The 26,197-nt window shown below is 40.2% G+C and overlaps 2 protein-coding genes and 2 long non-coding RNA genes across 4 annotated transcripts; all 4 read right to left on the bottom strand.

The window, feature by feature from the left end:
• Positions 2,057-2,484, bottom strand: LOC109842603. Its single transcript, XR_002247329.1, has 4 exons — positions 2,446-2,484; positions 2,307-2,378; positions 2,163-2,234; positions 2,057-2,093 (listed from the first exon to the last, which is right to left on the bottom strand). It is a non-coding gene; the product is annotated as an uncharacterized LOC109842603 (long non-coding RNA).
• Positions 2,534-3,045, bottom strand: LOC109842596. Its single transcript, XR_002247328.1, has 3 exons — positions 2,904-3,045; positions 2,662-2,832; positions 2,534-2,565 (listed from the first exon to the last, which is right to left on the bottom strand). It is a non-coding gene; the product is annotated as an uncharacterized LOC109842596 (long non-coding RNA).
• On the bottom strand, positions 4,757-16,190 carry LOC109834701. The gene is made up of 4 exons (XM_020402732.1): positions 16,100-16,190; positions 6,810-6,995; positions 5,763-5,872; positions 4,757-5,437 (listed from the first exon to the last, which is right to left on the bottom strand). The coding sequence occupies exons 1-4, from the start codon at positions 16,188-16,190 to the stop codon at positions 5,213-5,215; spliced, it is 612 nt and encodes a 203-aa protein (XP_020258321.1). The 3' UTR covers positions 4,757-5,212.
• LOC109834691 lies at positions 16,281-22,622 on the bottom strand. Its single transcript, XM_020402722.1, has 2 exons — positions 22,284-22,622; positions 16,281-16,613 (listed from the first exon to the last, which is right to left on the bottom strand). Exons 1-2 carry the CDS (start codon positions 22,620-22,622, stop codon positions 16,281-16,283), a joined length of 672 nt encoding a protein of 223 aa, XP_020258311.1.

Raw genomic sequence — 26,197 nt, 5'->3', positions numbered from 1 at the left:
ATCCTTTCTGATGCTCGGAGTGAAAATCCCACTCCCAGTTCATCCTTTCTGATGCTCGGAGTGAAAATCTCACTCCCAGTTCATCCTTTCTGATGCTCGGAGTGGAAATCCCACTCCCAGTTCATCCTTCTGGATTCTGGGGGTGGATATCCCACCTCGAGTTTCCTTTCGAGCTGTAGATAGAATATAAAATTCTTCCTCTTCAGCACCGGGAGACAGAATATAAAATTCTTCCTCTCCTATTTTGACACAACTTTCAACTTCCAATCCGCGCACTTGGTGCATGGGGAATTTTATCCCGAATCCTAAATAGGGATAAGTCAACACCTAACACGTGTTGCCGGGTAGCCTATTCCCGTAACAAGGGCAAAGTCTACGTATTCAAAGTCGTAGCATTAAGGGATAAGTCAACACCTAACACGTGTTGCCGGGTAACCTATTCCCGTAACAAGGGCAAAGTCTACGTATTCGAAGTCGTAGCATTAAGTCTAAGGGAGTTCATTCCTTTAGCACAACGTTACATGCGGAACGGATTTCGACAATCCGCATGCTAGCCCGATTCAAACGGTAATCGGTAAAGGCGTATCAAACCCGTTGAGGGTTGGGGGTTTGCCAAAAACCCCAAAGTCAACGCCTAACACGCGTTGCCGGGTAGTCTATTCCCGTAAGAAAGACGAAGTCTATGTATTCAAAGTCATAGCATCAAGTCTAAGAAAAGCAATTTTCTTAGCATAACGTTACGTGTGGAACGGATCTAGACAATCCACATGCTAGCCCGATTCAAACGGTGATCGGTAAAGGCACATCAAACCCGTTGATGGCTGGGGGTTTGCCAAAAAACCCATAAATCTGTCATTCGGAAGAAGTACAGAGAAATCACAAAAGAAGCAAATGCAGAGTTTCTATTGCAAGTCAAAAGCATACAACAAAGAGCTCATTAGCCCGAAGGCAACTGACGACTAAGAATATGAGACTTTAAGCTAAAAAGTCTATCTGCATAACTCTGCTCAAGTCCCGCCTGCAGATCTGCTCGGGCAGATTCCTCAGAACAGCTCAAGATCTCCGCAGCTTCACTCTTCAACTTCATCAATCCCTCCTGAGTGGATCCGAACTCCTCGAGTACCCGGTCACGAGAACGCTCTAGTCCGATCAAGTCATCTGCGATAAGAACGGCGGATTCCTCGGCACGCTTCAAGGCCTCCTTCAACCTAGTCGCTTCCTCGCGATTCGAGTCCAAGGAACGGAGTAACTCAGCTTTCTCCCTATCCATCCTCGCCATGTTAGCCATTAGATGCGCAAGGGAGCTCTCGCGTGACTGAAGCTCACGCCCGACGGAAGATCTCAGTTCACGCCACTGCTCCATCCTATGCTCTAACTCAGAGGATACGAAAGAAGAAGCCCCGGTAACCTCCAGTTCCTTCAACTCTCGTATCTCTGACTCCAGGGCAGCGAAATCAGCAGTGAAGGAATCAGCCAGTTCCGGGTATCCTTCTTCCCTCATCATCGTCATGTGGCGAGAGAAGGAACGCCGGAACTGATCGAAGCCGCCTCCTCGGTGGAGAAGCTTCTCAATCAAACCATTATACCAGGCGGTGAAGAAGCTGAGGTCCGTACGGAAAGCCTCTCCGTCAGGATCAGTATCGGCCAAAAGGCTACGGACACGCTCGTGCAAAGAAGATCGAGATCCTACAAGCAACAACTTGGAAACTCAGTGAACTATCGAATATGGAAAGGAAAGTCAAAAGGCAGGTTCCGAACATACCGACGCCAACGGATGTCCCATCAGGTTGAGAGCCGACAGGCTCCGAGACAGCAGCAGAAGAGGGTACGTCAGCCCCTGCAGACATATTGCTCGCACCACTCGGCAGAGACGGGGAGGCACCACTGCTATGAGGACTTTCAACCCCGGGGACTGTAGCAGTATCAGGCTGAACGCCTGGTCCTACAGTGACATTCCTATGTTAACCAAATGGAAATTTGGACAAATAAGGAGAATCGGGATAAGAAGGTCGTATGAATACCTGCAATCCCCATGTCCTCAGATGCAGCCGGAATGCCAAGAGTCATAAGAGTATCGGCCCAAGCTGCTGGTCCTATGATGACACTCTCTTATTAGTCAAAATGAAAATTTAGACGAATAAGAAGAATTGGGATCTGCATACCTGTAGATCCATTATCCGCGGGCATTTGAGGGATGTCAGGAGTCATATGAGAATCAGTCCTAGCGGCTGGTCCTATGATTGCACTCATTAGTCAAAAGACAGATAAACATAGGAAAGTACAATATCCCTGAATCGTATACATACCTGCAAGCCCGTCGCTCTGAGGCAAACTGGATATGCCAGGGATAGATACCGGGCTAACTCCAATGGTAGACGCTGCGATAATCAATCATTCATTAGTCATATGAAATATCGGGCAAGAGGGAGAAAATCAGATATATACCGGTAGATGAATCGTTCCCGAAGAATGGTCTCTCGGTCCCTCTGGAAGTCTGCTCAGCCAGCATGTCAGCTAATAAGCCGGCATCCGGCTTCGAGAAGCTTGGCCCCTCCATCGCAACATCTGCAGGGTAACCCAAATGTTGAAGGATGAGGAAAGCTCAAACGAGAAATCTTCCTTCACCTTACATAAGGAAAATGACATTGGATGCGGATATACCTGAATAAGGGATTGTGGGCTCAACATTATTTATCTGCTCAAGATCGATGTTAAGGTCGATGCCCAAAGACCCATCGTGAAAAGCGTCGCACATTTGTTGCACAAAGCAATCCATGTTGTCAACGCCAGGGGACGCCGAACCCGGTGGGAGTTCGCCCTCCTCGAAGAAACCTGAAGCACAAAACATGGTCACAAATCCCCAAAAGGTAAACAACCTTGAAGCAAGAGCAATTGAATGTTACCTCCCCCTCCATCGGCGGTGCTCCCTAAGTCCACTCCACAGGGACGCTGACCGTCATGGGACTTATGGGCAGTCTTCTTCCTCTTCGGGGCACCAACCCTCCGAGGACCATAGGGTCGAACATGCGCAGGCCTATCACACGTTTCAACGTGTGTAGGAGCTGAGGGCTCATGATCACCGGCTGTCCTACCTAAAATGACAATAGCCATTTCAATGAAAAAGAGCTGTCATTTATGGAAAATGAAAATTAAAAGAGATAGGACAAACCAGTATCGAAGTCCCCTCTGCCGGTATCCACGTCCGCATACTCGTCCTCGGAGTTCTCGTCATCATCACCCGCAGGGAGAAGTTCTTCTTCGTCTGAGACAAGAGATTTGGCATGCCCTTTTCTCCGCTTCTGAGCAAGCTCAGCTCTGCGACCAGCCATCATAGCAGCCCGGACCGCATACTCGGACTGCAACTCTGAGAGGCTCCTCGCGCTGATGGACTCATATGCAGAAAGGAACCACTTGCAGCTGAGGAAAGTGATCAATGGCTTACGCCGGTACGAAGGAAGAGCAAAACGGGCTCCAGTACAGCCCACCATCGTCCATAGCCACGCTCGAACGCCATCAATCAATCCTCCCTCAACCCGCAGGCTGCGGCTCGGATTCCCGACATACAGTTGGTCATAGCCGAATTGTCGAGCAAAGCGGCAAGGGAGATAAGGCTCTATGTGGCACTGGTTCTTCACCCGAAGGACGAGATAGCCTACACGGATGTTCACTAACCACCGGAAGCAACCAGCGTCAAGAACGGTCCGGTCACTTCTAGGTTTCTCCTCATCAACCAGCACGTCGCCATAGCGACCTGAAAAGTGAGGGAAACACTTAAAGAACTCCCAACTCTTGCGGACCCGGAGCTCTCGCTGAACATCACTAAATTTGCTCCCAAACCATCTGCTCTGCTCCAACAATTGCATGAAGGGGACAGGGATGTCAACAACGCTGGGGGCCGACATCAAGTCGGGACGGTGAAGAACGAGCCACGCCATCAAATATGCGTAAGGGAGCTCAACCTTTGGGCAAACCAGCTCAGCTGATGGTTCAGAACCCATATGTGTAAAACTGCTAACCAGACCCCTGAGCCCGCAATGGATACTAGCAACCATTGCTGGGAGCAGGGAAAGCTCTCTCCCATAAGCCAGCTGAACTGCAGGGAAGAGCACCTCGATGGGTAGAGCGTCAGAAGGTTGGTGCGGGACGACACACTTCTTCAACCAAAGGGCAAGGTAGCCTGCTAATAGCGCCCGGGACCCTATAGACCTCTGTGCGCGGCGGAGAAAAGAGCGAAACTTTGTCCCCGCGGGAAAAGCCCCCTCAGCACTGCCGATAGTGTAGGAACGAACCTCAGCCTTTTCCAACAACTCATTAACGGCCGAAGGAGTCATCACGTCTAATTCATGAATGGGCGCACTGGAATCACCTTCCAAGTTCTGGAACAAGTAGCTGGCAAACTGCTTCAAGCTGATCTGCCTCTTCCTTCTCGCTTGGGGAGAAGTTTGGATCAAGGAAGTGTAGTAGTGGCAAGTAAGATCCCAGAGTGTGTCATACATGTCCGGAGTATCTTTCTTCATACACTCCAGCTGCTGGTTCGTAGGGAAGTACTCCTGATACGGACAGTCCCCCATCGGAAGACCCGAAACATAATGCATCTCGTGCAAGGCCAACCCTAGCTCACCTCCGCTGGTCAGGAAGGTGTTGCTATCGGGCACATAAGTCTCCAGCAAAGCCAAGAAATGGCGACAGCTGACTGGGATGCCGTACATAGTAGCTCGTATGGGTGCATACAACCCACTGCTCTTCAGATCCCTCTCCCAGCGCGCCAAGACGAAACCAGTCATGCGCGCCCACCACCCTTTGGCTAGGGAGGAAGCCCAGCCATAACATCTGTACTCCGATGGGGGTAACTGTCTCCCAAGAAGAGCCAGACGGTTGCTCACAGTCGGAGCAGCAGCTGACACCTCGCCTGGGGGTGCAGTATCAAGACCCATGATCCCGGGTCGTAGACCACGCACGTCATGATACCCCTCAGAGCCAGGAGTCTTATGGTGAGTAGCATATCCGCATTGAACCCGATCAGCATCTTCAGTAAGATGCCAAGACATCTGCCGGTCCACGGCTTGCCCCTTCAAATGACTGAAAGAATAGTGGCGTGGAATCGAAGGGATGTACAAACAGGCTCCACCGTCAAGAGTTAACCAATGCTCCTCACAAAGAGTCAGCGTGGCAGGATCCCTGACATGATCTCCAAATAGAAAACCCGGCTTCTTTAGAACCTGAGTGGAAGTAGAATCAGGGGTGAAGGAGGCATCTGTGATAAGTTGGCGCAAGCAATGGCGCCCTCCTTCCTGTATCGAACGGCAAGAGTCATTTGGACGATCCCCGTCGAACCGAGGAAGTGGGCCAACAGCCTGCCTAAGAGTAGCGGAAGAGAAAACCTCCCGACTACATCCGGTGTTGGCGTGAGGAGGAAGGCTACCCGCGGGAAATTCCACTGCAATAAAGCACAAGGGCGGAATCAGAAAATCCATCTCGTAAGAAGAATGATAGACTCATCCACGGAATAATTGGAGAGACGATTTTGAGTGACCTACACCAGAAGGACGGCATGCGTCATCACGTGAATAACGTGGTAACGTACACCGACCTATAAGGTGTAGGACAACACAAAATCGCCCCAATATATCCGAAGACTTGAATTGGCTAAGCAAAACAAGTCTGAAACCTTACCCTCCGCGAGAGAGGTATCGGTTCTTCCTTCATGACCCGCAAAGAGGTCAATCAGGGATGTAAGACAAAATCTCTGCATAAATTCTCACCCCCGAAAAATGAAGCCGCGGGAGAGGATGTCGTGGGGACCTCCTCCTCACTATGCTGTGAACGAGAACGGCTCCTCCGGGGACGAGATCGACGCGGAGACATTGCAAATCTGCAACGAAAAGCAGCAAGTCAGGTACAATCTAAAACATGAATATACGAAATTTAAAAGGGAAATTAAGAACTTTAATTAAAATCCTATACACAAATAGGATTTCATAATTGAAGTCTAATTAAACCTACAAATTTCGTGCACGATGATTGTCATCTTTCACGGTGAATTTTGGTGAAATACCCAAAATACCCTTTGTGTTCAAGGCCAAAATCTAGGTCAAGGACACGCGTGACCCGGGTCATGATCGTCACATTCGATCATATAACACCCCGGTACCCCACAATTTTGGTTAAAATTTGCAAATGAGCCCTTTTGCAGAATTCAGCCAATTTTGCATAAAAGCCCCTCTACAAAATCTTGGTTTGGGCTCCACATGCCTTATCAAAATTTTGATCATGAGTTCGTGGTCAAAACTCATTGGATTTCAGCCATAAGTTCACTGCCTTTTGCAAATAAGTCCCTCTAAGACATTTATGGGCTGTTTTGCAAATAAACCCCTCCAACAACTTTTGGTCCTCTTGCCTAAAATACCCCTCAAGCTTGTGGCCAAATGAACATGTAATTTAGGTCCTAAACTTCAGTCCTCTATTACATGAACACCACCCCAATTCTTCGGCCACTTTTGCAAATAAGCCCCCAAAACTTTTCGGCCCCACATTTGCACATAAAACCCTCAATAAGGTATGGTCTTTTTGCATGAAACACCCATCCAAATTGTTACCAAAGGGGAATGAAATCCAAGCCTCAAAATTTCAGTCCCATTTTGCAAATAAACCCCCACGAATTTTGCAAATAAACCCCCCAAAGTTTCGGCCATTACCTCTTTTTGCACAAAACCCCCCGAAATAATAGTGCATACATGCCCCCTAGTCTACCACAAGAATAAAAATGCAACCTTTACCACAAAATAAGAGGATGGTGAAGAGGAGCTTACCCAAATCAAGAGGCTTGAAATCCCCAATCCAAGAGTCAAGATCCGAGCTTGAAGGTGGAGGGAGAAACCCTAGTGAAAAGTGAAAATTTTCGGCCAAGAAGGAGCATACAAAAAACCGAATTTCTTTGGGGTATGGAGCTCTTGAAAGAAAAACAATGGAGGAGGTTTGGAGGAAGAAGATGAATTCTCTTTTGAAAAGAGGGGGGAAAACAAAAGGGGAAACAAATTCAAACAAGAAAGAAAACAAAGAGGGGGGAAACAAAATGAAGAAAAAGACAAAAGGGGGGGGGTCCAGCAAACGTACGAGTATAAACTGTGTTAATGGCGATTCAAAACCCTAAGGGTCAATGCCGGTCAACGCATAACCCTAGGTCAACGCCGGTCAAAGCGTTGCGACAGAAGTCAACGTTTGACAATTCAAAACCCTAAGGGTCAATGCCGGTCAACGCATAACCCTAGGTCAACGCCGGTCAAAGCGTTGCGACAGAAGTCAACGTTTGACAATTTCAAAACCCTAAGGTCAATGCCGGTCAACGCATAACCCTAGGTCAACGCCGGTCAATGCGTTGCGACAAAAAGTCAACACACGGTGATCCAAAACCCTAAGCCAGCATAATGTGGCGGAGGTAGTTCAAAGTCAACTCAATGACACGAGCCAAACTCAATTCATCAGCTGCAGACTCGAGACTCCGACGACGGCCAGACGATAAACGCAGCGCCGGAAGAACCTCGGCTATTCGTCAAAGCATCGAATAGATCGAAAATCGAAAGAGTCAAGAGTTGAAGCTAACTACGCCGACTGAAGGCCAGATCAATCACATCCAAAGTATTCCAGCCTCTTCTATAAAAGAAACGAGTCAGGAACACTTTGGAGGGGGTATCTGTAGGCATTGAAAATTGCCTATAGTTCTCCACAACCGGTTCAGTGTTAACGAACGACAATGAACATCACCATCCGACCCACATGAGCCTAATTGACGTCGATGAACGATTGAAGTGAATCGACGAGTTACGTGAGCAGATAGGACTTCGGAATCACGAAGACCCGGACCAATCGGGAAGCCCGGCACTGTTCACAAAAAGGACAACACCCTCCGTGCCTCGACCACTCTAAAGACAATCCAACCATCAGAGCGGATCGAACTCTTCGTCACGCATCCAACGCACCCGGAATCACTCAAATCCGAGTTCGTACGAAGAATCTACGGGGAAACAACCAAAACGCACCTACGGACGTCTCGGAATCCCGAAACACCCCCAGGGGTGTCTCAGAAATCCGAAACACCCCCAGGGGTGTCTCGGAATTTCCGAGACACCCTAGGGGTGTCTCGGATTTTTGGAGACACCCCAAGGGTGTCCCAGATCTGTGCGGACACCCCTGGGGTGTCCTAGATCTGTGCGGACGCCCCCCCTCTTGTTTTCCTATAAATAGGACCCCCTTACCTCATTTGGAATGATCTGGATTTTTGGAGAGCCTCGGCGAAGCCCTGCTGCAGCAAACACTGATCGAGCACTTCAACCGAGGAGGAGAGGTCTAAATCAGCCTTCATCACCCGTTCTCATCCTTCCTTAGTATTAGCCTTTAGCGTTAATACTAAGAAGAGCTATTACCTCGCTTTAGCCGAGGTATACGCTTAGAACTTCTAGATCTCACGCGGATCGACGAAGTTCTGTCCGATATTTCTGGATTAGAAGTTTCTAGATCTCACGCGGATCGACGAAACTCTGTCCGATTTATCCGGAACGGATCTGATTGCCCCGGTGGTCCACGGATATCAACATCCCCGTCACAGGCCAAAGACCCACGCAAGCGAGACCGCACCAAAACGGGATCTCGTGTTTATTTTCGAAAAGTTGTAATCTTTGTTTCGTTGCACAAGGAGGTCTTATTAAAAGACCGACTTTTTATCGATTCTTGTTGTAACGTTTAAAGTTGTAACAGATTCAAAGCAATAAAAACAGCGACTTTCACCGAAAACAGACCCGAACCAGGAAACCTAGTCTGACTAGGAAAATAACCTTCGGTATTTTGGCTTTAACTTTCTCATCCGACCTCAGAATAAGGTGATCTAAGATTTGTTAGAAAGATGTTAAAGAGACATACAACTTTGACCTTTTACACTTTTCCAGATTCTAACTACATAGGTGTGTAAAATGTAGAAACTCATAACTAGTCATTATTACCAGATTTTTACTCTTTTGGCCTTTGTGCATGTTTTGTGTATTTGTACTCATATTTTCACAAATATACATTGAATTGATCTCAAATCAATTATTATCATACTCAAATATCAAAATATATTATTTTTTACTATATAATATATATATCATTATTTATCATAAAATATTCAAATTTATGGGGTTTTACAAAAACACTTAGCCACATACTCTGTGATCTCTCTGTGTATGTCACTTCACCAAAAATGCCTCTTCAGGTCTTTATACATTTTCGTAATGCCTGGATGCACTGTATACCTTCTATGATGCACCTCATCAAATAGATCTCTCTTCAGCTGCGGATTATTCGGCATAACTAATCGACCCTTCATCTGAAGGCCTCTATCTGCTCCAATTGTCCAATCAGCCTTGGGTTCATTAGAAATCTCTCCCTTACAAGTTTGAATCCAAGAGTCCTCTAGCTTAGCTCTGATCACTCTATCATTTCAAGATGGCTATACTAATAAAGCTCCTAAGAAAGCACTGCTCCCCCTAATCTCTAGCCTGAAATCATAGTGGCTAAGGGTATTCAGATCTCGATGTAATGAACACCTCAAAGCTACAAGCCCGCGATATCACTTCCTGCTCAACACATTTGCTACCACGTTCTCCTTTCTCGGATGGTACTGTATAGCAAACTCATAATCCTTAATAAACTCAACCCATCGCCACTGCTTCAGGTTAAGTTCTTTCAGTGAGAAGAGATATTTTAAGCTCTGGTCATCTGTGAATAACTCAAACTACACTCTATACAAATAATGTCTCCACGTCTTTAGTGCAAAAACCACTGCTGCTAGCTCCAAGTCGTGCGTGGGACAAATCTGCTCATAAGTTCTCAGTTACCTTGAAATATAGGCTACAACTCTGTGGGTATACATCACAACACCTCTCAAACCGGCTAACTATGCATTCGTGTAGACGACAAATGTTTTATCACTGCTTAGAATAACCATTACTGACGCTGTATCCAATTTCGCCTTTAGAGTCTCAAAGTCTTGCTGACACTCTGTGCCCCCAATCAAACTATACACCCTTATGCCTAAGGCGTGTAAGTGGTGTTGCAATCTTCAAGAAGTCTTGATTGAACTTCCTATAATAGCCGGCCAAACCTAAAAAATTACGAATCTTTGTAACTGTCTTCGGTGGCTCCTAATTTAGTACTGCTTTCACTTTAGCTGGATCCACTATAATGCCTCCTTCCTGATAATATGGCCAAAAACCTAACCTCAAAACTAATGCTCCCGCAAAGTCTACAATGCCAAACGAAGATGATGTTCGTGCTCTACCTTTAATCTCAAACTTATAAGGATGTCATCGTCAAAACAACCACAAACTGGTCCAAACATGGATGGAAAACCTGGTTCACCACAGGTGCATTGGTCAGCCCAAATGATATGACAAGAAACTCAAAAGACCCATATCAAGTTAGAAAGGCAGTTTTGAGAATATCCATTCCCCGCACTCACAAATAAAAATAATCAGAACGATGATCAATCTTCAAAAAATGATGCACTCACTACAGCTAGTCAAACAAGTCATAAATTCTCGAAAGTGGATACCTGATCCGGGAAGTGACCTTGTTTAACTCACTATAATCTATACATAATTACATGCTATTGTCCTTCTTCTCCACAAAGAGGAACAGTGCTCCCATGACAACGACTTTAGAAAATGAAACTTTGAGATAACAAGTCATCTAGCTAAGTCTGTAGCTTCCTCATCTCAGCGGGTACCATATGATAGGGTGCTCGGAATATCAGTACGGTGTCTGCTGCAACTTGATGTAGGAAAACAACCTCTCTTATTGGAGGAAATATCGGTATGTCATGAAAGACATCCTGATACTCTGAGAGGACTCCTGTCTCACTCAAATCTGCATCCCAATCCCATATCATCACCACCTTGATGTATGCCAGAAATGACTCCGCATTTTAATTACCCTATGAGGTTGCTACTATCTATACAAACTCATTGAATGCTCACAAGCTGATTATCTTTGTAAAATAGTCTATACTAACGTTGTAGGCTGATAACCAATTCATACAAAAAATAACATCAAACATCGGACATTCGTAGGATGATTAAATCGACCACGGACATAAACATCGAAGATTCGTAGGACGATTAAGAGAGACACCTTTCGAAGATAATGGAACACCTAAAGGCTACGCTACAAGTTGATGTCTAATCATGACATCATGATAGATAAAAGAATGTAAAGCTTCTGTATCAACAAGATTCGAGCTGGGAAGGAAATCACTAAGAAAGCTCTGCTCGCACCAAGATCGCGCGGTACGATTGCATAAACCTTGCCGATGGCTGGTGATTGCTACGCTGATGGTGGTGGAACATATGAGACTATCTGTCCCTTTGGAATCTCTTGGATGGCATGAATCTGGCCTACTAGCCCCTCAATTCTCGAGATGGCTGGATGTGCTTCAAATCCTCTGCTACTTACCGTAATTGTGGCCCTGAGACGGCTGATTTTAACCTCTGTCATGCGAGCCTCCTGCTAGTGTACTACGATAATTGTAACATGTAACGCCCCTCAGGGAGGTACATAAAAATTTGGGCATGACCTATTTGTAATAAGAATGGTTGACCTGCTAAATCTTTATGCACATCATAATATAGATATACTAAAGGGCGAAAAAAAAGCAGTGGAGATGTATATGCAATACTCAGGATCACGAGGTTGATAGTAGAGTCCATAGAATACCAAAATAGGAGAACACTAAAGGGAACTACAAAATATTATAATAATAGCAATGGCTACAACATTAGTACATGTTTTATAAGTCAAAAATACTACAAGAGTGAACATAAATTAAATCCGACTGAGAGTTTGCTCCACAGCTAATCTTCAACTTCAGGGTCTGCAATCTCCTTATCCTTGCCAGTAGTATGACCTACGAGTGGATTCAGAAACAATAGGGATGAGCCTAAGGCCCAATAAGTAACCATAAAAATCTCGGGTACAACACAAGGGAACGAATGAAAATGATAGACGTAGATATCAAACTTGAACAAAGGGATTTGAACATTAAGTTGCCATTCTTATATCGAAATTATTGACCGAAATGAAATAACATGTAAAGATGAATAATCAAGGTCTAATATTCAGGATTTCAAACTCCCGAATCATAGGATAATTAATAAACTGTGCATGCCTTTATACACTCAGCGGTGAGCATCCTCACACAGGGCATTGTCACCAGCGAGACACATTACTATTGCCACCCACCGGTGAAGCTTACTTCACACATGGCATAATCCATTAATATAGACTATCAATTATCAATAAAGAATGAAATATTATCATTACCAATAGTCGAATCATCGAATCAAGTCGAAATGTTGCAATATAATCTTTCGAGGATATCAAAGATATAAAACTGATATAAACAACATTAGGTATAATCTTTCGAGGATATCAAAGATATAAAACTGATATAAACAACATTAGGATAACAATGGCTAAGCAATCACAAAAGGATATCAAAGATATAAAACTGATATAAACAACATTAGGATAACAATGGCTAAGCAATCACAAAGAGCTAATGCATGAAGTGAATCAAATAGGAATATTACTGAAGTGATAAGATATACAAATTAGCATGGGAAACTAACTCGCAGAAATTTTAAGAAAGTAATCAATCGAACTCTCAAAGACTTGAGAGGAAACAATGAAAAGTTACCTACCGATTATGTCGGAATCCTCCCGGCCAACGAATGAATCCAAGATTCTCTGTCCTATATACATGTATACCCACATGAGATTCTAAACACTATGTCTTTTATAATTTTCTAACTTAAAACTTATATTATAGTATAAGCCACACTCTAGATGATTACATTCAATATCTCTAGCATGTACAGCAGCACCAGTAGTGTATATGCAGCAGATTTAGGTGATGGATGGTATAACAATTGATATCCAAAATGCATGAAACTAGTTCCAAATGACTCTATTATGAGTCTAATTTTATAATATAAAAATATTACATTAATGCATAGTGTATAGTAAGTTTTATGCTCTTAGCAAACTCCACCTATCAAAACTGTAGCAGAAAAATAGAGATTACTATCTTGAATGAATGATTTATTTCGGGTACTTACCACTATGTATATGATCTCAACATTGGTATATAAGTGATATGATGGATTAGATTCCAAGTCCCATTAGTTTTATCAAATTTTCATTTTTATAATGCATGTTACATGCAAAACAACACAGGGGGTAGATTGAAATTGCCAGTACATATACTAGCTATTAGAACTAGGTTTAGACTTACCAAATGTTATTCAAATTAATTCAAACTTACATCAACAGAAAGACAATTGAGTCTAGTTTCAGGAATAGAAGAATTTCATGCATGCATACATGGTATATGTTGAGATATATGCTCTTTACAAAGGACATAACTCAAGCAGATAATTTTAGACACATGCACTGAGTTAAACCATACTTTCAAACTAGTAAATGATTTTAGAATTAAGCAAACAGGGTCTCAAATGAAAGCCATGAATGTTTAGTTTTTTGAACAGAAAGAATTTCATGCATGCATGGTATATGTTGAGATATATGCTCTTTACAAAGGACATAACTCGGGAAGATAGTTCCAGACACATGCACTGAGTTAAACCATACTTTCAAACTAGTAAATGATTTTAAAATTAAACAAACAGGGTCTTAAATGAACGCTACAAATGTGTAGTTTCTAGAATAGAAATAATTTCATGCGTGCATGGAATATGTTGAGATATATGCTCTTTACAAAGGACATAACTCAGGTAGATAGTTTCAGACATATGCACTGAGTTAAACCATACTTTTAACCTAGTAAATGATTTTAGAATTAAACAAATAGGGTCTCAAATGAAAGCCACAGATGTGTACTTTCTAGAATAGAAAGAATTTCTTCATTTCAATATATTTACAAAGAATGTTATGATCTTTTTACTGATAGAGTATCCTGCTAGAAATTTATGCACGAAATTTCTGTTTCAATATGACATTGACATGCAAGCCCTAAAATGTTATTTGCAAGACTAAATTTAAATTAAATCATATAATTTTAGTTTTAACATCCTTAATGATAACATGCATTAGAGAATTTTACCTAGGTTGGGACTTGCTCCACTTCCTCCTCCAAAGTCCTCAACTACATTCTTTCTCCACTCTTTCTTCTTTAATGTTCTTGAAGGGTTTTGGAATATTTTTTTTCTTTTTTTTATAAGAGGAGAGGTGCTGGGAATTTTTAGAGGAGAGGGAGGAGGTTTTGAAGAGATTTTTCTTCTTAAATGGCAAAATGAGAGGTAGAGGGCACATATATATAAGCCCATGTGAAGAGAAATCTTCAATTTGACCAAAGTTGAGGGTTTTTGTGCAAAATTTCACCCACTATCATCGCTGAACTATTTAAACAGCTATGTTAATTAGAGTGTTTCAAATTAGCTATTTAATAATTGGGTTATCTCTAACTAAAGTTTAAAGCATGGTTGGTTTAGGTTTACATGCTAAGTTTGATTGGGTTATCTCTAACTAAAGTTTAAAGCATGGTTGGTTTAGGTTTACATGCTAAGTTTGTATGCATGCTATAACTTCGTTAACTATTAGGTTTACATGCTAAGTTTGTATGCATGCTATAACTTCGTTAACTAAATCATAATATGGAAATTAGCAAAGTTTAAAATTCTCATGCTGGAAGATTATCTGTGAAACCATGAAGGAAAGAATTTACTAACTCATAGATCGGTATCGATAATTGTATCCGATCAACAGAAAGAAAAAAATAGAATGTTACATTACTTCGCCCCTTAAGGGAATTTCGTCCCTGAAATTTTTGTGTACCCTCAAAATAAATGTTGATATACTTTCGCATCTCAGATTCTAGTTTCTATGTTGCCTCCTCAATGTCTCGATTGTTCCATAACACTTTAACTAGTGATATGGACTTGTTTCTTAGTTGCTTCTCCTTATAGCGTAGCACTTGAACGGACATTCTTCATAAGATAGATCCTCCCGCAGGGGAAAAGCTTGGTGATAAATGATGTGTCCTGGGTCTGGTACGTACTTCTTCAGGTTTGAGACATGGAACATATTATGAATCTTCTCCAATTCTGGGGGCAGGGCTAGCCGGTAGGCCACGGTCTGATCTTCCCCAAAATTTCGAATGGCCCGAGGTAGCTCGGACGGAGTTTGCTTTTCTTACTACCTCTTGATATTCCTTTCATGGGTGTAGCCTTCAGAAACACATGATCACCAACCTGGAATTCTAGGTCCTTGCATCGTCAATCTGCATAGCTCTTTTGCCTACTTTGTGCTGTCTGCATATGTTGCTGAATGGTTTGGATCTTCTCAGTCTTCTCTTGGATTACGTCTGGTCCGAGTAATCGACAATCACCGGTCTCTTCTCAACAGATAGGGGATCTGCATCGCCTCCCATATAGGGCTTCATAAGGTGCTATGCTAATGCTAGAATGAAAGCTATTGTTGTAGGCGAACTCTACTAGCAGCAAGTGCGTAGCCCAATTGCCTCCAAAATCTAAGGTGCAAGCTCTCAGCATGTCCTCTAGGGTTTGTATTGTTCTCTCGGATTGTCCATCAGTCTAAGGATGTGCTGAGGTGCTGAACTTCAGTCTAGTCCCTAGAGATTGATGTAGACACTTCCAAAATCTAGAGGTGAAACGAGGGTCTCAATCAGATACAATGGATATGGGAATCCCATGGAGCTTCACGATCTCATCAATGTATAAGGTGGTCAACTTTTCCATGGTATTCGACATCTTGTAGGGTATGAAATATGCTGATTTGGTCAGGCGGTCAACTACCACCCATATGGCATCCTCTCCTTTTGTTGAGCGGGGTAGTCCAGTAACAAAATCCATGGTGATGTGATCCCATTTCCATTCTGGGATGGGTAAAGGTTGTAATAGTCCCGAGGGTTTTTGATGTTCAATCTTTACCTGTTAGCATGTTAAACACTTTGACACAAATTCAACTATCTCCTTCTTCATGTGGTTCCATCAGAAGTTTTGTCGAAGGTTTTAATACATCTTAGTGCTACCTGGATGAAGAGCATATAGGGTCTGGTGAGCTTCTCTCAATATCTGATCCTTAAGCTCCTCATCATTGGATACGCTAAGGCGATTACCCATCTTCAAAACACCATCTTGAATCTTATAGTCTGAATATTTTCCTTGTTCAACCTTCTTCCTTATCTCACTTAGCTCCTTGTCTTCCTTTTGTCACTCGTTGATTTGGTCCAACAGAGTAGGTTGTAGGCTTATCTGACAAATCTTCATTTCAGAAGAATACTTTCTAACTTCAATCTCCATTCTCTCAAGCTCCTTACTTAACTCAGCTTGCTTAGTTAGCAAACAAGCTGATGTAATATGATTCTTCCGACTGAGTGCATCTGCTACTACATTAGCTTTACCTGGATGGTAAAGGATATTTACATCATAGTCTTTCAGTAATTCCAACCATCTTCTTTGTCTCATGTTAATCTCCTTCTGAGTGGGGTAGTTCTTCTCATGAGACCTCAATTGCCTAGAGGCATAAGCCACCACCTTGTCATTCTGCATCAGAACACAACCTAAACCTCTGGAAGATGCATCACTATATATCAAAACTTATCTGAGCTCGTAGGGATAGTGAGGATAGGAGCGGTTACCAACCGTTTTCTTTAACTCCTGAAAATGTTCTTCGCATTTCTCACTCCATATATGTTTGACATTCTTACGAATCAAATAAGTTAAAGGGGCTGCTAATTGGGAAAATTCCTTGACTAATCTTCTATAATATCCTGCTAGTCCCAAAAAGCTACGAATCTTGATCACTGAGGTGGGACGCGACCAGTTCATGACAGCTTCAACCTTCGCTGGTGTAAAACCCCGATAATTTATAAATAATATAATTAATTTGTGATAAATTATGATATGTGGATATTTAGTATGATAAATATCATTAAATGGTATATGAGTATAATACCATGTGTTTTGAGTATGAACGAGTTCATACATGTGAGAGAAAAGAGTCGAAACATGCACAATGGCCGAACATATGCGGAACTGGAAAATTCCAGTCCGGTCAACCGCCACGGTCGACCGCAGTCCGGTCGACCGCCACGGTCGACCGTGAAACCTGCATATATATATATATATATGAATTTTTCACGTTTTTCTCAGTCTTCCTAAGAACCCTAAAAGCCACCAAACCCCCCAAACCCTAGTTTGATTTCTTGGAGAAGATTGGAGGCTTTCTAGTTGGGTTTTTTTGTTTATTTTCTGCTTTTGGAGTGGAGATCTCTTTCGACATTGCATCAAAATGTTTTTCCTACAACCCCAGGCGAGTATCATCTCTACTAATCCCCCTCCCAGTTTTTAAAAAGTTTTTAAAGTGATTTAAACATGTTTTGTAGAGCCTAAACGAATAGATTATGTATAAAGGACAAATTCTTTTGTATTATATGTATAAAGATTAGGTATTTCCATGCTAAAAAGGTTGAGAACATTTTTACAGATGTGATTAAGATCTAATGATGATTTTTAAACGTGGTTAATCTAAAGAAAGAAGTTTAATTTGTTGTTTTGAGCTTTTATGCATGTTTTAGGGTTTTGAATACAAATCTAATGCATAAAATCATGTTTATAATTGTTGAGTTGTTTCCAGATGTTCATATCTGCTGTGGCATATTTGCATAAAAGTTTCATGAAGAATTTGACATGTTTAGATCATAAAAACACTATGTGAACACGATATACACAAAGAAATTGAGAATCTGGAAATCAGGGTTCACGGTCGACCGCCAGGCCCCCGCGGCCGCCCGCCAGTCTGTTTCGGATATGCATGTTTATTTGAGTTTTTTTTTGTTGTCGAATGGATTTCTCGACCTTATGATGATAGACTATGATATTAGTGATTGTTAAACACCTGGGATGATGGTGAACTTCAGATGTGGACACGTATACCGAGATTTGTGCGTTTATGCTAGATTGTGTTAGATTGACACACTTTCGACACGAGTTAAGTTGATAAGCACATATGAATAATGTTGTTCTATACGTATCCGGAAATAGGGAGATGAAACCTATTTGTCGCAGAACGATTGAGTAAGAGTATTACAAAAGTATTGTTATTACAGGTATCCAGAATAGAGAGATAATAAAACCTATTACCACAGAGCGATTGAGTAAGAGCATTACAAAAGTATAGCTATAGCACAAGATGATGCACACATAGATTTTTGATCAGAAATAAGTTTTACTTTCGTGATAGATTACCCGTGAGTAAGGTATATATTTTGAAATTTTGGCACACTCGTTATGGATGGCAATTATATTTTGTTTTGTTTTGGTTGGCATCCTCTTATATTAGAGCAGGCTACTCGGATGTACTTCGAGATGAGAAATTTATTCTTTATGTTGGAGATGGGAGTATGTTTCCTTGACTATTTGTTTTTTATTCATAAAGAGCTATATGAATGATTTGATATATGTATGTACTGACTCTATTTTCTTATATACTCCTACCCCTTCCCCTGGGGAGAGGTAGTGATGATCTCGCTAGCGCTTTGACGCTCGTTGTTTCCCCCCTCTTTTCAGGCAGCGAGTCCGGCGTACGGAGAGTCGTAGGTTGATGGGACATCTTAGCTGTCTGTTTAGCATATTTATTGGTTTGGTTTTGGTTTGTTGAGCAGATTTTTCGACCTTTTGATTATAGACTATGATATTAGTGATTGTTAAACACCTGGGATGATGGTGAACTTCAAATGTGGTCACGCACACCGAGATTTTGTGCATGTATGCTAGATTATGTTAGATTGACACACTTTCGACATGAGTTAATTTGATAAACACTTATGAATAATGTTGTTCTATACGTAACCGAAAATAGGGAGATGAAACCTAATTGTCGCAGAACGATTGAGTAAGAGTATTACAAAACTATCGTTATTACACGTATCAAAAATAGGGAGATAATAAAACCTATTGCCGCAAAGCGATTGAGTAAGAGCATTACGAGAGTATCGCTATACCACAAGTTGATGCATACATAGATAATTGATCAGTTACAAGCTTTACTTTCATGATAGATTGCCCATGAGTAGGGTATTTCCTTTGAGATTTTGATACACCCGTTATGAATGGCAGATATTTTTGTTTTAGCAATTGTTGATATCCTCTTATGTTAGAGCAGATCATTCGGACGTAGTTTGAGATGAGATGATTATTCTTTATGTTGGAGATTGAGGTTTTTTATCATTGGTAATTTGTTTTTCATTCATAGAGAGTTATATGAATGATTTGATATATGTATGTACTAACTCTATTTTCTATATACTCCTACCCCTTCCCCTGGGGAGAGGTAGTGATGATCTCGCTAGCGCTTTGACGCTCGTTGTTTCCCCTCTTTCAGGCAGCCAGTCCGACGCACGGAGAGTCACAGGTTGATGGGACAACTTAGTTGTCTGTTTAGCTATTTATTATATTTTGTAGTTATTGCAGAACTCCACATGTAGTTGATTATTTTCAGACTCTAGATTGGTATTTTATTTTATAGAGTTGAGAGCTATTGTGAGACTTGGTTTATTTGACTCATTGTATTTGAGATTCAGTTCAGACTCAGTGAAATATCTACTTTATTCTAGTAGGGCTCATTATTAATATTTATTATGCTTCTTCTGTGTATATTTTCAGTGTTGTTCAATTTTGATTATTTACATGTCTGTAACTTCATCTATTTATTGTTTTCACTTGAGAGATAGTGATTGTGATGGTGAAACATGTCGTAGCATGGAGTTGGTGCTTGGCAGGTTTGACAATCCGGGTTTTATCTTTGACTGCAGCCTTGTGTGAACCCTGGGGCGTCACAATTATAAACTCTTGTAAGTATGATATTCAATGAGATATGAGTAAGTATATGGAATTAAACAAGGGCAAAATAAATATGAACAAATGGCGATATAACAATATAATAAGCACAATATAAAAATACTAAGGCAAACGCAAACAAATAAAATGATCATGAAGTTCGGTCCTTCGGACCTACGTCTCCGCTCCCCACTCCCTGGTAGAATCTACTACACAATCAGATTTTTGACGCTCACCTGATAAACGTTTACACCTCACAAGTTCGGTTTTCTAGCTCACCGAAAAATCTACAATCTCACACTCTTGTAATCACACTCTACACCCTCTAAGTGTTGGTCTCTAGCCCATGTCCTTCCTCAAGTGCTCGGATTTACGACCTCTCTCTAGCCTTTACTACCAACGCCACTCCTCTTGGAACGGACCATATCTCTTACCGCACACTCCTCTCGGTGTACAAGTATATTACAAAGTGTATCTCATAATTAAAGCACAATAACAAGATTTGTTCCCTATAATAGATGAGAACTCTATGTAAGCTCACTCTCAATGTCACAATCTCACAACCTCAAATATACTATGTATGAAAGTACTAAAAGCTCAATAGGTTGTGTGTGAACAAAGAGTATAAATAAAATCAAACTAAACTCAATATGAAATCTAGCTTAATAGAAATGATAATCTAACATGTATATAAATGTAAAGCTAGAGATTGAGTTTAGAAAACTTCTCCAATGATAACAAGAGAGAGATGAGATGAAAGCCCAAACAATAAAGATGATCTCCTCTCCTCTTGTGAAAATCACATCACAAAAACCAAACTTGAAACAAGGCTAAAAACAACTTTAAATAAACTTAAACATACTTAAAACTCTCTTAAACTTGTTTAAAAACACTTCTTGAATAAGTCTTAGTGTGGCAAAATACACCAAGGCCAAAAAATAGCCCAAAAAATGTGGCAAAATACCCAAAAAACAATAACAAGAAAAAACTAGTAGTTATCTAGAAAAATGTTGATCAGTCGACTTAACAGTAGTTTCGGTCGACTGATGATATAGCCGTTGGAACAGAATTGGCAGATTCTGGAAATATGCGTATCTGGCATTATAAAATCAATTAAAAATAGTAAATCAACTCTAAATATTATGAAATTTTGATAGATTCTTCTAGACATGTATATTAACATGTTAGAGAATGAAGTTTTTAAATATAACATCCCAATTGAGATAAATAATTATTTGAACACGGATATTCTAGATTCTAAAAACTACTAAAACACCCGATTTTGTAAAATCAATTTAGCACGGTAAATCAACTCTAAAAATGATACAATTTTGTAAAATGGTTATAAACATGTAATAGAACATGTTAGAAAAAGAATTTTTCAAATTTCATTTCTTATTGGTGAAAACTCATCTGTTTTGCAAAACCATGCACGAACATATGCACGAACATGAATTTGCTTAAAACTTAATTTTGTAAATTCAATTTAACATAACAACTTAATTCCAAAATTAATAAAACTTTAGAAAACATTTATAAACATGAAAAAACATGTTAAAGAAGGAATTTTTGATATATCAGTTCGTATTTGAGAAAATTTACTATTTTGTAAAATTTGTAAATACATGTGTATATAAACTTCTTAGTTTTCGACCTTTGAGTTAAACAATATTTTGAAGCTTTATAAAATAATTTTATAGACTTAAAAAATGTATATAATTATTGTTAAGTCTAAAAACTAATAAATCAATATTTTATCAAAATTACTCAAAATCAAGAATTGTGTATATGTGTGATATTGAGCTTAAATTATTAACACACAAGTATAAACCCTAAACTAATTTACTCAAGTTATCTTGATCTTCAATTAAGCTCATCTTGGTAAACTTTACAGATGAAGCTTTATCTTGAATTGACTTGAGATGTATTTCTTCATACTGATATTTTCTTCCATCCTCCAATGGATATGATCGTGAAAGCTCTAGTCCATCCAACCTCCAACTCGTTGTTTGTCTAGAATACCTAATAAGAAAAAACAAATACTAGACAAAAAAAACATTAGGAATTGTTTGTAATCATCAAAAAAGATTAGGAGTAGGCTCATAAATATGAGACCAACATAGCAATCCCGCTAGCGTCATTGTATCCCTCTATATTGGGAGGGAATCTACCGTAATGTAGTGCAAGAGAAACAGTTCCCTTCACATACCAAAGTATCCTATCCAATGCCTCCCAATGAGTCCTATTTGGATAGCTAGTGTATCTACTTAGTTTAGAAACTGAGTAAGATATATCCGGTCTTGAATAATTTGTAAGATGCATCAAGCTTCCAATGATCTAAGAATATCTCAATTGAGATACATAGACTCTACTTACATTCTTATGGAGAGTTACTGAAGGATTATATGGAGTTTTGACGGGTTTGCAATTCTTATAGCCAAATTTCTCAATAACCTTCTCAACATAGTGAGATTGAGAAATAGCTATATCCTTAACTAATCTTATCAGTTTTAGGCCAAGAATAACATCAGCAACTCCCATATCCTTTATTTCAAACTTACTACTCAAGATTGACTTAGTCTCATTGATTATCCCAATGTTAGATCCAAACAATAGAATATCATCAACATAAATGCACAGAAGAATACAAGAATCACCTCTTACTTTGCTATAAATGCACTTATCAAACTCAATCATTTTGAAACCAAAATCCATGTTAGTTATATCTAACCTTTTATGTCATTGTTTAGAGGCTTGTTTAAGTCCGTATAGAGACTTCACAAGTTTACATACTTTCCTTTTATTTGCAGGTGCTACAAATCCCTTAGGCTAATCTATATAAATCTCTTCTTCAAGAAAACCATGAAGAAAATCAGTTTTTACATCCACTGGTGGATTGTAAAATCATATATAGAAGCCAATGCTATAAGCATTCCGATTGTAGTCGTTCAGGCAACTAGAGAGTATGTGTCAATAAAATCAATTCCTTCAACTTGTTTGAATCCCTTGGAAACAAGTATGGCCCTAAATTTTTCTACGTTTCCATCTGGTTTCATTTTTCTTTTAAAAATCCATTTATTCCCAACTGTCTTGCACCCAGGAGGAAGATCAACTAATTCTCATGTCCTATTAGAGACAATAGAATCCATTTCACTTTTGACGGCTTCCTTCCACTGTTTAGCCTCTTTCGAGGCCATAGCGAATTTGTAGGAAATACGATCTTCCTCAATATTGTAAGTGACAAAGTCACTACCAAAATCTTTGACAATCCTAGCTCTCTTACTCTTTCTAGGTTCGTCTAAATCATCTGATCTTTCATTTTTAGATTTAGAACTATATGCCACGACATTTGTCATCTTTTCCACATGATTAGGAATTAAAGTTGAGACAGATACTAGATTTTTATTAGAAATATTTTAAGGTATTCCTGTTTTTATAGGGAAAACATTCTTAAAAAATGTTGCTTCACAAAATTTAACAATTATATTAACATCTACACTTAGGATTTTAGTTTTGATCACTAAGAATCTCAAAGCATAGGTGTTTTCTACATAACCCAAAAAGATAGAGTCTATCGTCTTAGGACCTAGCTTCTTCCTCTTGTGTTCTGGGATTAGCACTTTTGCTTGACACCCCCACACTTTAAGGTATTTCAAGCTTATCTTTCGACCTCTCCAAAGTTAAAATGGACTACTTTCTTCATGTTTCTGAGGGAATCTATTCAGAATATGGCAAGACTTATTCAAAGCCTCCCCCCACAATTATTTAGGAAGCCCTAAACTTTCAAGTAGACTATTAATAATATATTTTAAGGTTCTATTTTTTTGTTCAGCGACACCGTTAGACTGAGGATAATAAGGAGCAATTTTCTCATGCACTATGCCAAAAGATAGATATAGAAGAATAAACTCATTTGATGTACATTATCCATCTCTATTAGATCTTAACCTTTTAAATTTCTTGTCTGTTTGGGTTTCAGCTTCATTCTTAAAAATGATAAATTTTTCTTGAGCCTCATCTTTAGTTTTAAGCAAGTAAACATAACAATATTTGTTATAGTCATCTATAAAGGTGATAAAATATTTCTTCATATCTTTGGTCAAAATACCATTAAATTCTCAAATGTCAATATGAACTAAATCAAACAACTCAAAGTTTCTATCAACCGATTGAAAACGTTTCCTTGTTTGATTAGTTCTTGCACGTACTTGACATTTCTTACTATGATCTAAAGAGTGTTTTGGAATCATATTTGTAGGATCGAAAAATTGAAGTTGATTGATTCTTGTTTTAAGAAATGGGTTCGATCACTTAGTACAAATCCCTTACAATCACTCACACTCTCTCTCGATTACAGAGGAAGAAAAGATTAATTAGACTTCTCTTTTTTTTTAAAAGTATGTTCTTGGTGGCGAAAGGATGCTTTTCTCGATGCTCTAGCCAATATTACTTCCCGTTAACGATTAGATCAAGATCACAAAAGCTTCTGATGGTGGCTTAGATTACGAGACTGCAGACACTAATCTCTCTTCACGCGATCACCAAAAAATCTTCTAGAGTCCAAAAAGTCCTCTCTTCATAGCTGCTCATGGCTATTTATAGAGTTCATAGCACATAACTGACGTGCTAGAATTGTGGGTAGAGGGAGTAACTATCTCCTTCAATTCAGCCTATGTTGGTTAATAGGGTGTAACATGGTCCTGAAGTTTAGCCCACGTGGCTAACTAAGTCTTCAGATTCGTTACAAGTGGATCTTCTATGAATGACGAGTCTCGTGGCATGGCGAGGTTCGTCATATTGGACGAGCCTTAATATATAGCAATGTTTGTCTTATGAGACAAGTTTTGCATTATAGCGAGCTTCTTTTGATGAACTTTGTCTTCACTGACTTCATCTGATGAGCTTCTGTATGGTCAAAAAATGTATGATTGAATTTCTTGTTTTATGAATGGGTTCGATCGTTTAGTACGAATCCCTTACAATCACTCACTCTCTCAATTACAGAGGAAGATAATATTAATTTGAATTCTCTTTATTTAAAAGTGGATTCTTGGTGATGAAATGATGCTTCTCATGATGCTCAAGCCGAGATTGCTTCCCATTGATGATCAGATCAAGATCACAAAAGCTTCTAACGGTGGCTTAGATCACGAGACTATAGACACTAATCTCTCTTCACGCGATCGCCAAAAAATCTTCCAGGGTCTAAAAAGTCCTCTCTTCATAGCCGCTCATGGCTATTTATAGAGTTCTTAGCATGTAACTGACATGCTTGAATTGTAGGTTGAGGGAGTAACTGCCTACTTCAATTCAGCCCACGTTAGTTAATGGGGCATAACGTGCTCCTGAAGTTTAGCCCACATGGCTAACCAAGTCTTCAAATCCATTATAGCTGGATCTTCTATGGACGACGAGCCTTGCTGCATAGCGAGGTTCATCATATTGGATGAGCCTTAATATACAGCAAGGTTTCTCTTATGAGGCAAGCTTTGCTGTATAGAGAGCTTCTTCTGACAAACTTTGTCTTCACTGACTTTGTCTGACGAGCTTCTGTAGGGTCAAAAAATGTATGATTGAATTTCTTGTTTTAAGAATGGGTTCAATCGCTTAGTGCGAATCCCTTAAAATCACCCACTCTCTCGATTACAGAGGAAGAGAATATTAATTCGAATTCTTTTTATTTAGAAGTGGGTTCTTGGTGGTGAACGGATGCTTTTCTCGATGCTGAAGCCAAGATTGCTTCCCGTTAATGATTAGATAAAGATCAAAAAAGCTTCTGACAATGGCCTAGATCAAGAGAATGCAGACTCTGATCTCTTTTCACGTGATGGCCAAAAATCTTCCAAAAGTCCAAAAGTCCTCTCTTCATAGCCACTCATGGCTATTTATAACATTCGTAGTATGTAACTAACGTGCTTGAATTGTGGGTAGACGGAGTAACTGCCTCCTTTATTTTAGCACACGTTAGTTAATGGGGCGTAACGTGCTACTGAAGTTTAGTCAACATGGTTAACTAAGTCTTCAAATCCATTACAGCTGGATCTTCTATGGATGACGAGCCTCACCGTATGGTGAGGTTCGTCATATTGGACGAGCCTTAATATACAACAAGGTTCATCTTATGATACAAGCTTTGTAGTATAGCAAGCTTCTTCTGATGAACTTTGTCTTCACTGACTTCATCTGATGAACTTCGTCTTCACTAATGAGCTTCGTCTTCATTGACGGGCTTCAAATCTTATTTCCAATGACAAGCTTTGTTGTTTGAGACAAGATCCGTCATTGTAATA

The sequence above is a fragment of the Asparagus officinalis genome, chromosome 1 (genome assembly GCF_001876935.1).
Source record: "Asparagus officinalis chromosome 1, Aspof.V1, whole genome shotgun sequence".
Classification (NCBI taxonomy): domain Eukaryota; kingdom Viridiplantae; phylum Streptophyta; class Magnoliopsida; order Asparagales; family Asparagaceae; genus Asparagus; species Asparagus officinalis.
This window is presented reverse-complemented; position numbering and strand designations above follow the sequence as displayed.

Excerpts from the sequence above, each read along its gene's own strand:
- LOC109834701 (XM_020402732.1), bottom strand. The coding sequence starts at position 16,190 with ATGGGTAATCGCCTTAGCGTATCCAATGATGAGGAGCTTAAGGATCAG. Across the intron at positions 6,996-16,099 it reads CCTATATGCTCTTCATCCAG|AATTCATCTTCTTCCTCCAA; the intron begins GTAGCACTAAGA and ends TTTTCAAAAGAG. Across the intron at positions 5,438-5,762 it reads CGCGGCTTCATTTTTCGGGG|TGGAATTTCCCGCGGGTAGC; the intron begins GTGAGAATTTAT and ends GCTTTATTGCAG.
- LOC109834691 (XM_020402722.1), bottom strand. The coding sequence starts at position 22,622 with ATGGATTTTGGTTTCAAAATGATTGAGTTTGATAAGTGCATTTATAGC. Across the intron at positions 16,614-22,283 it reads CAGTAACTCTCCATAAGAAT|AATGACAAGGTGGTGGCTTA; the intron begins GTAAGTAGAGTC and ends GTTCTGATGCAG.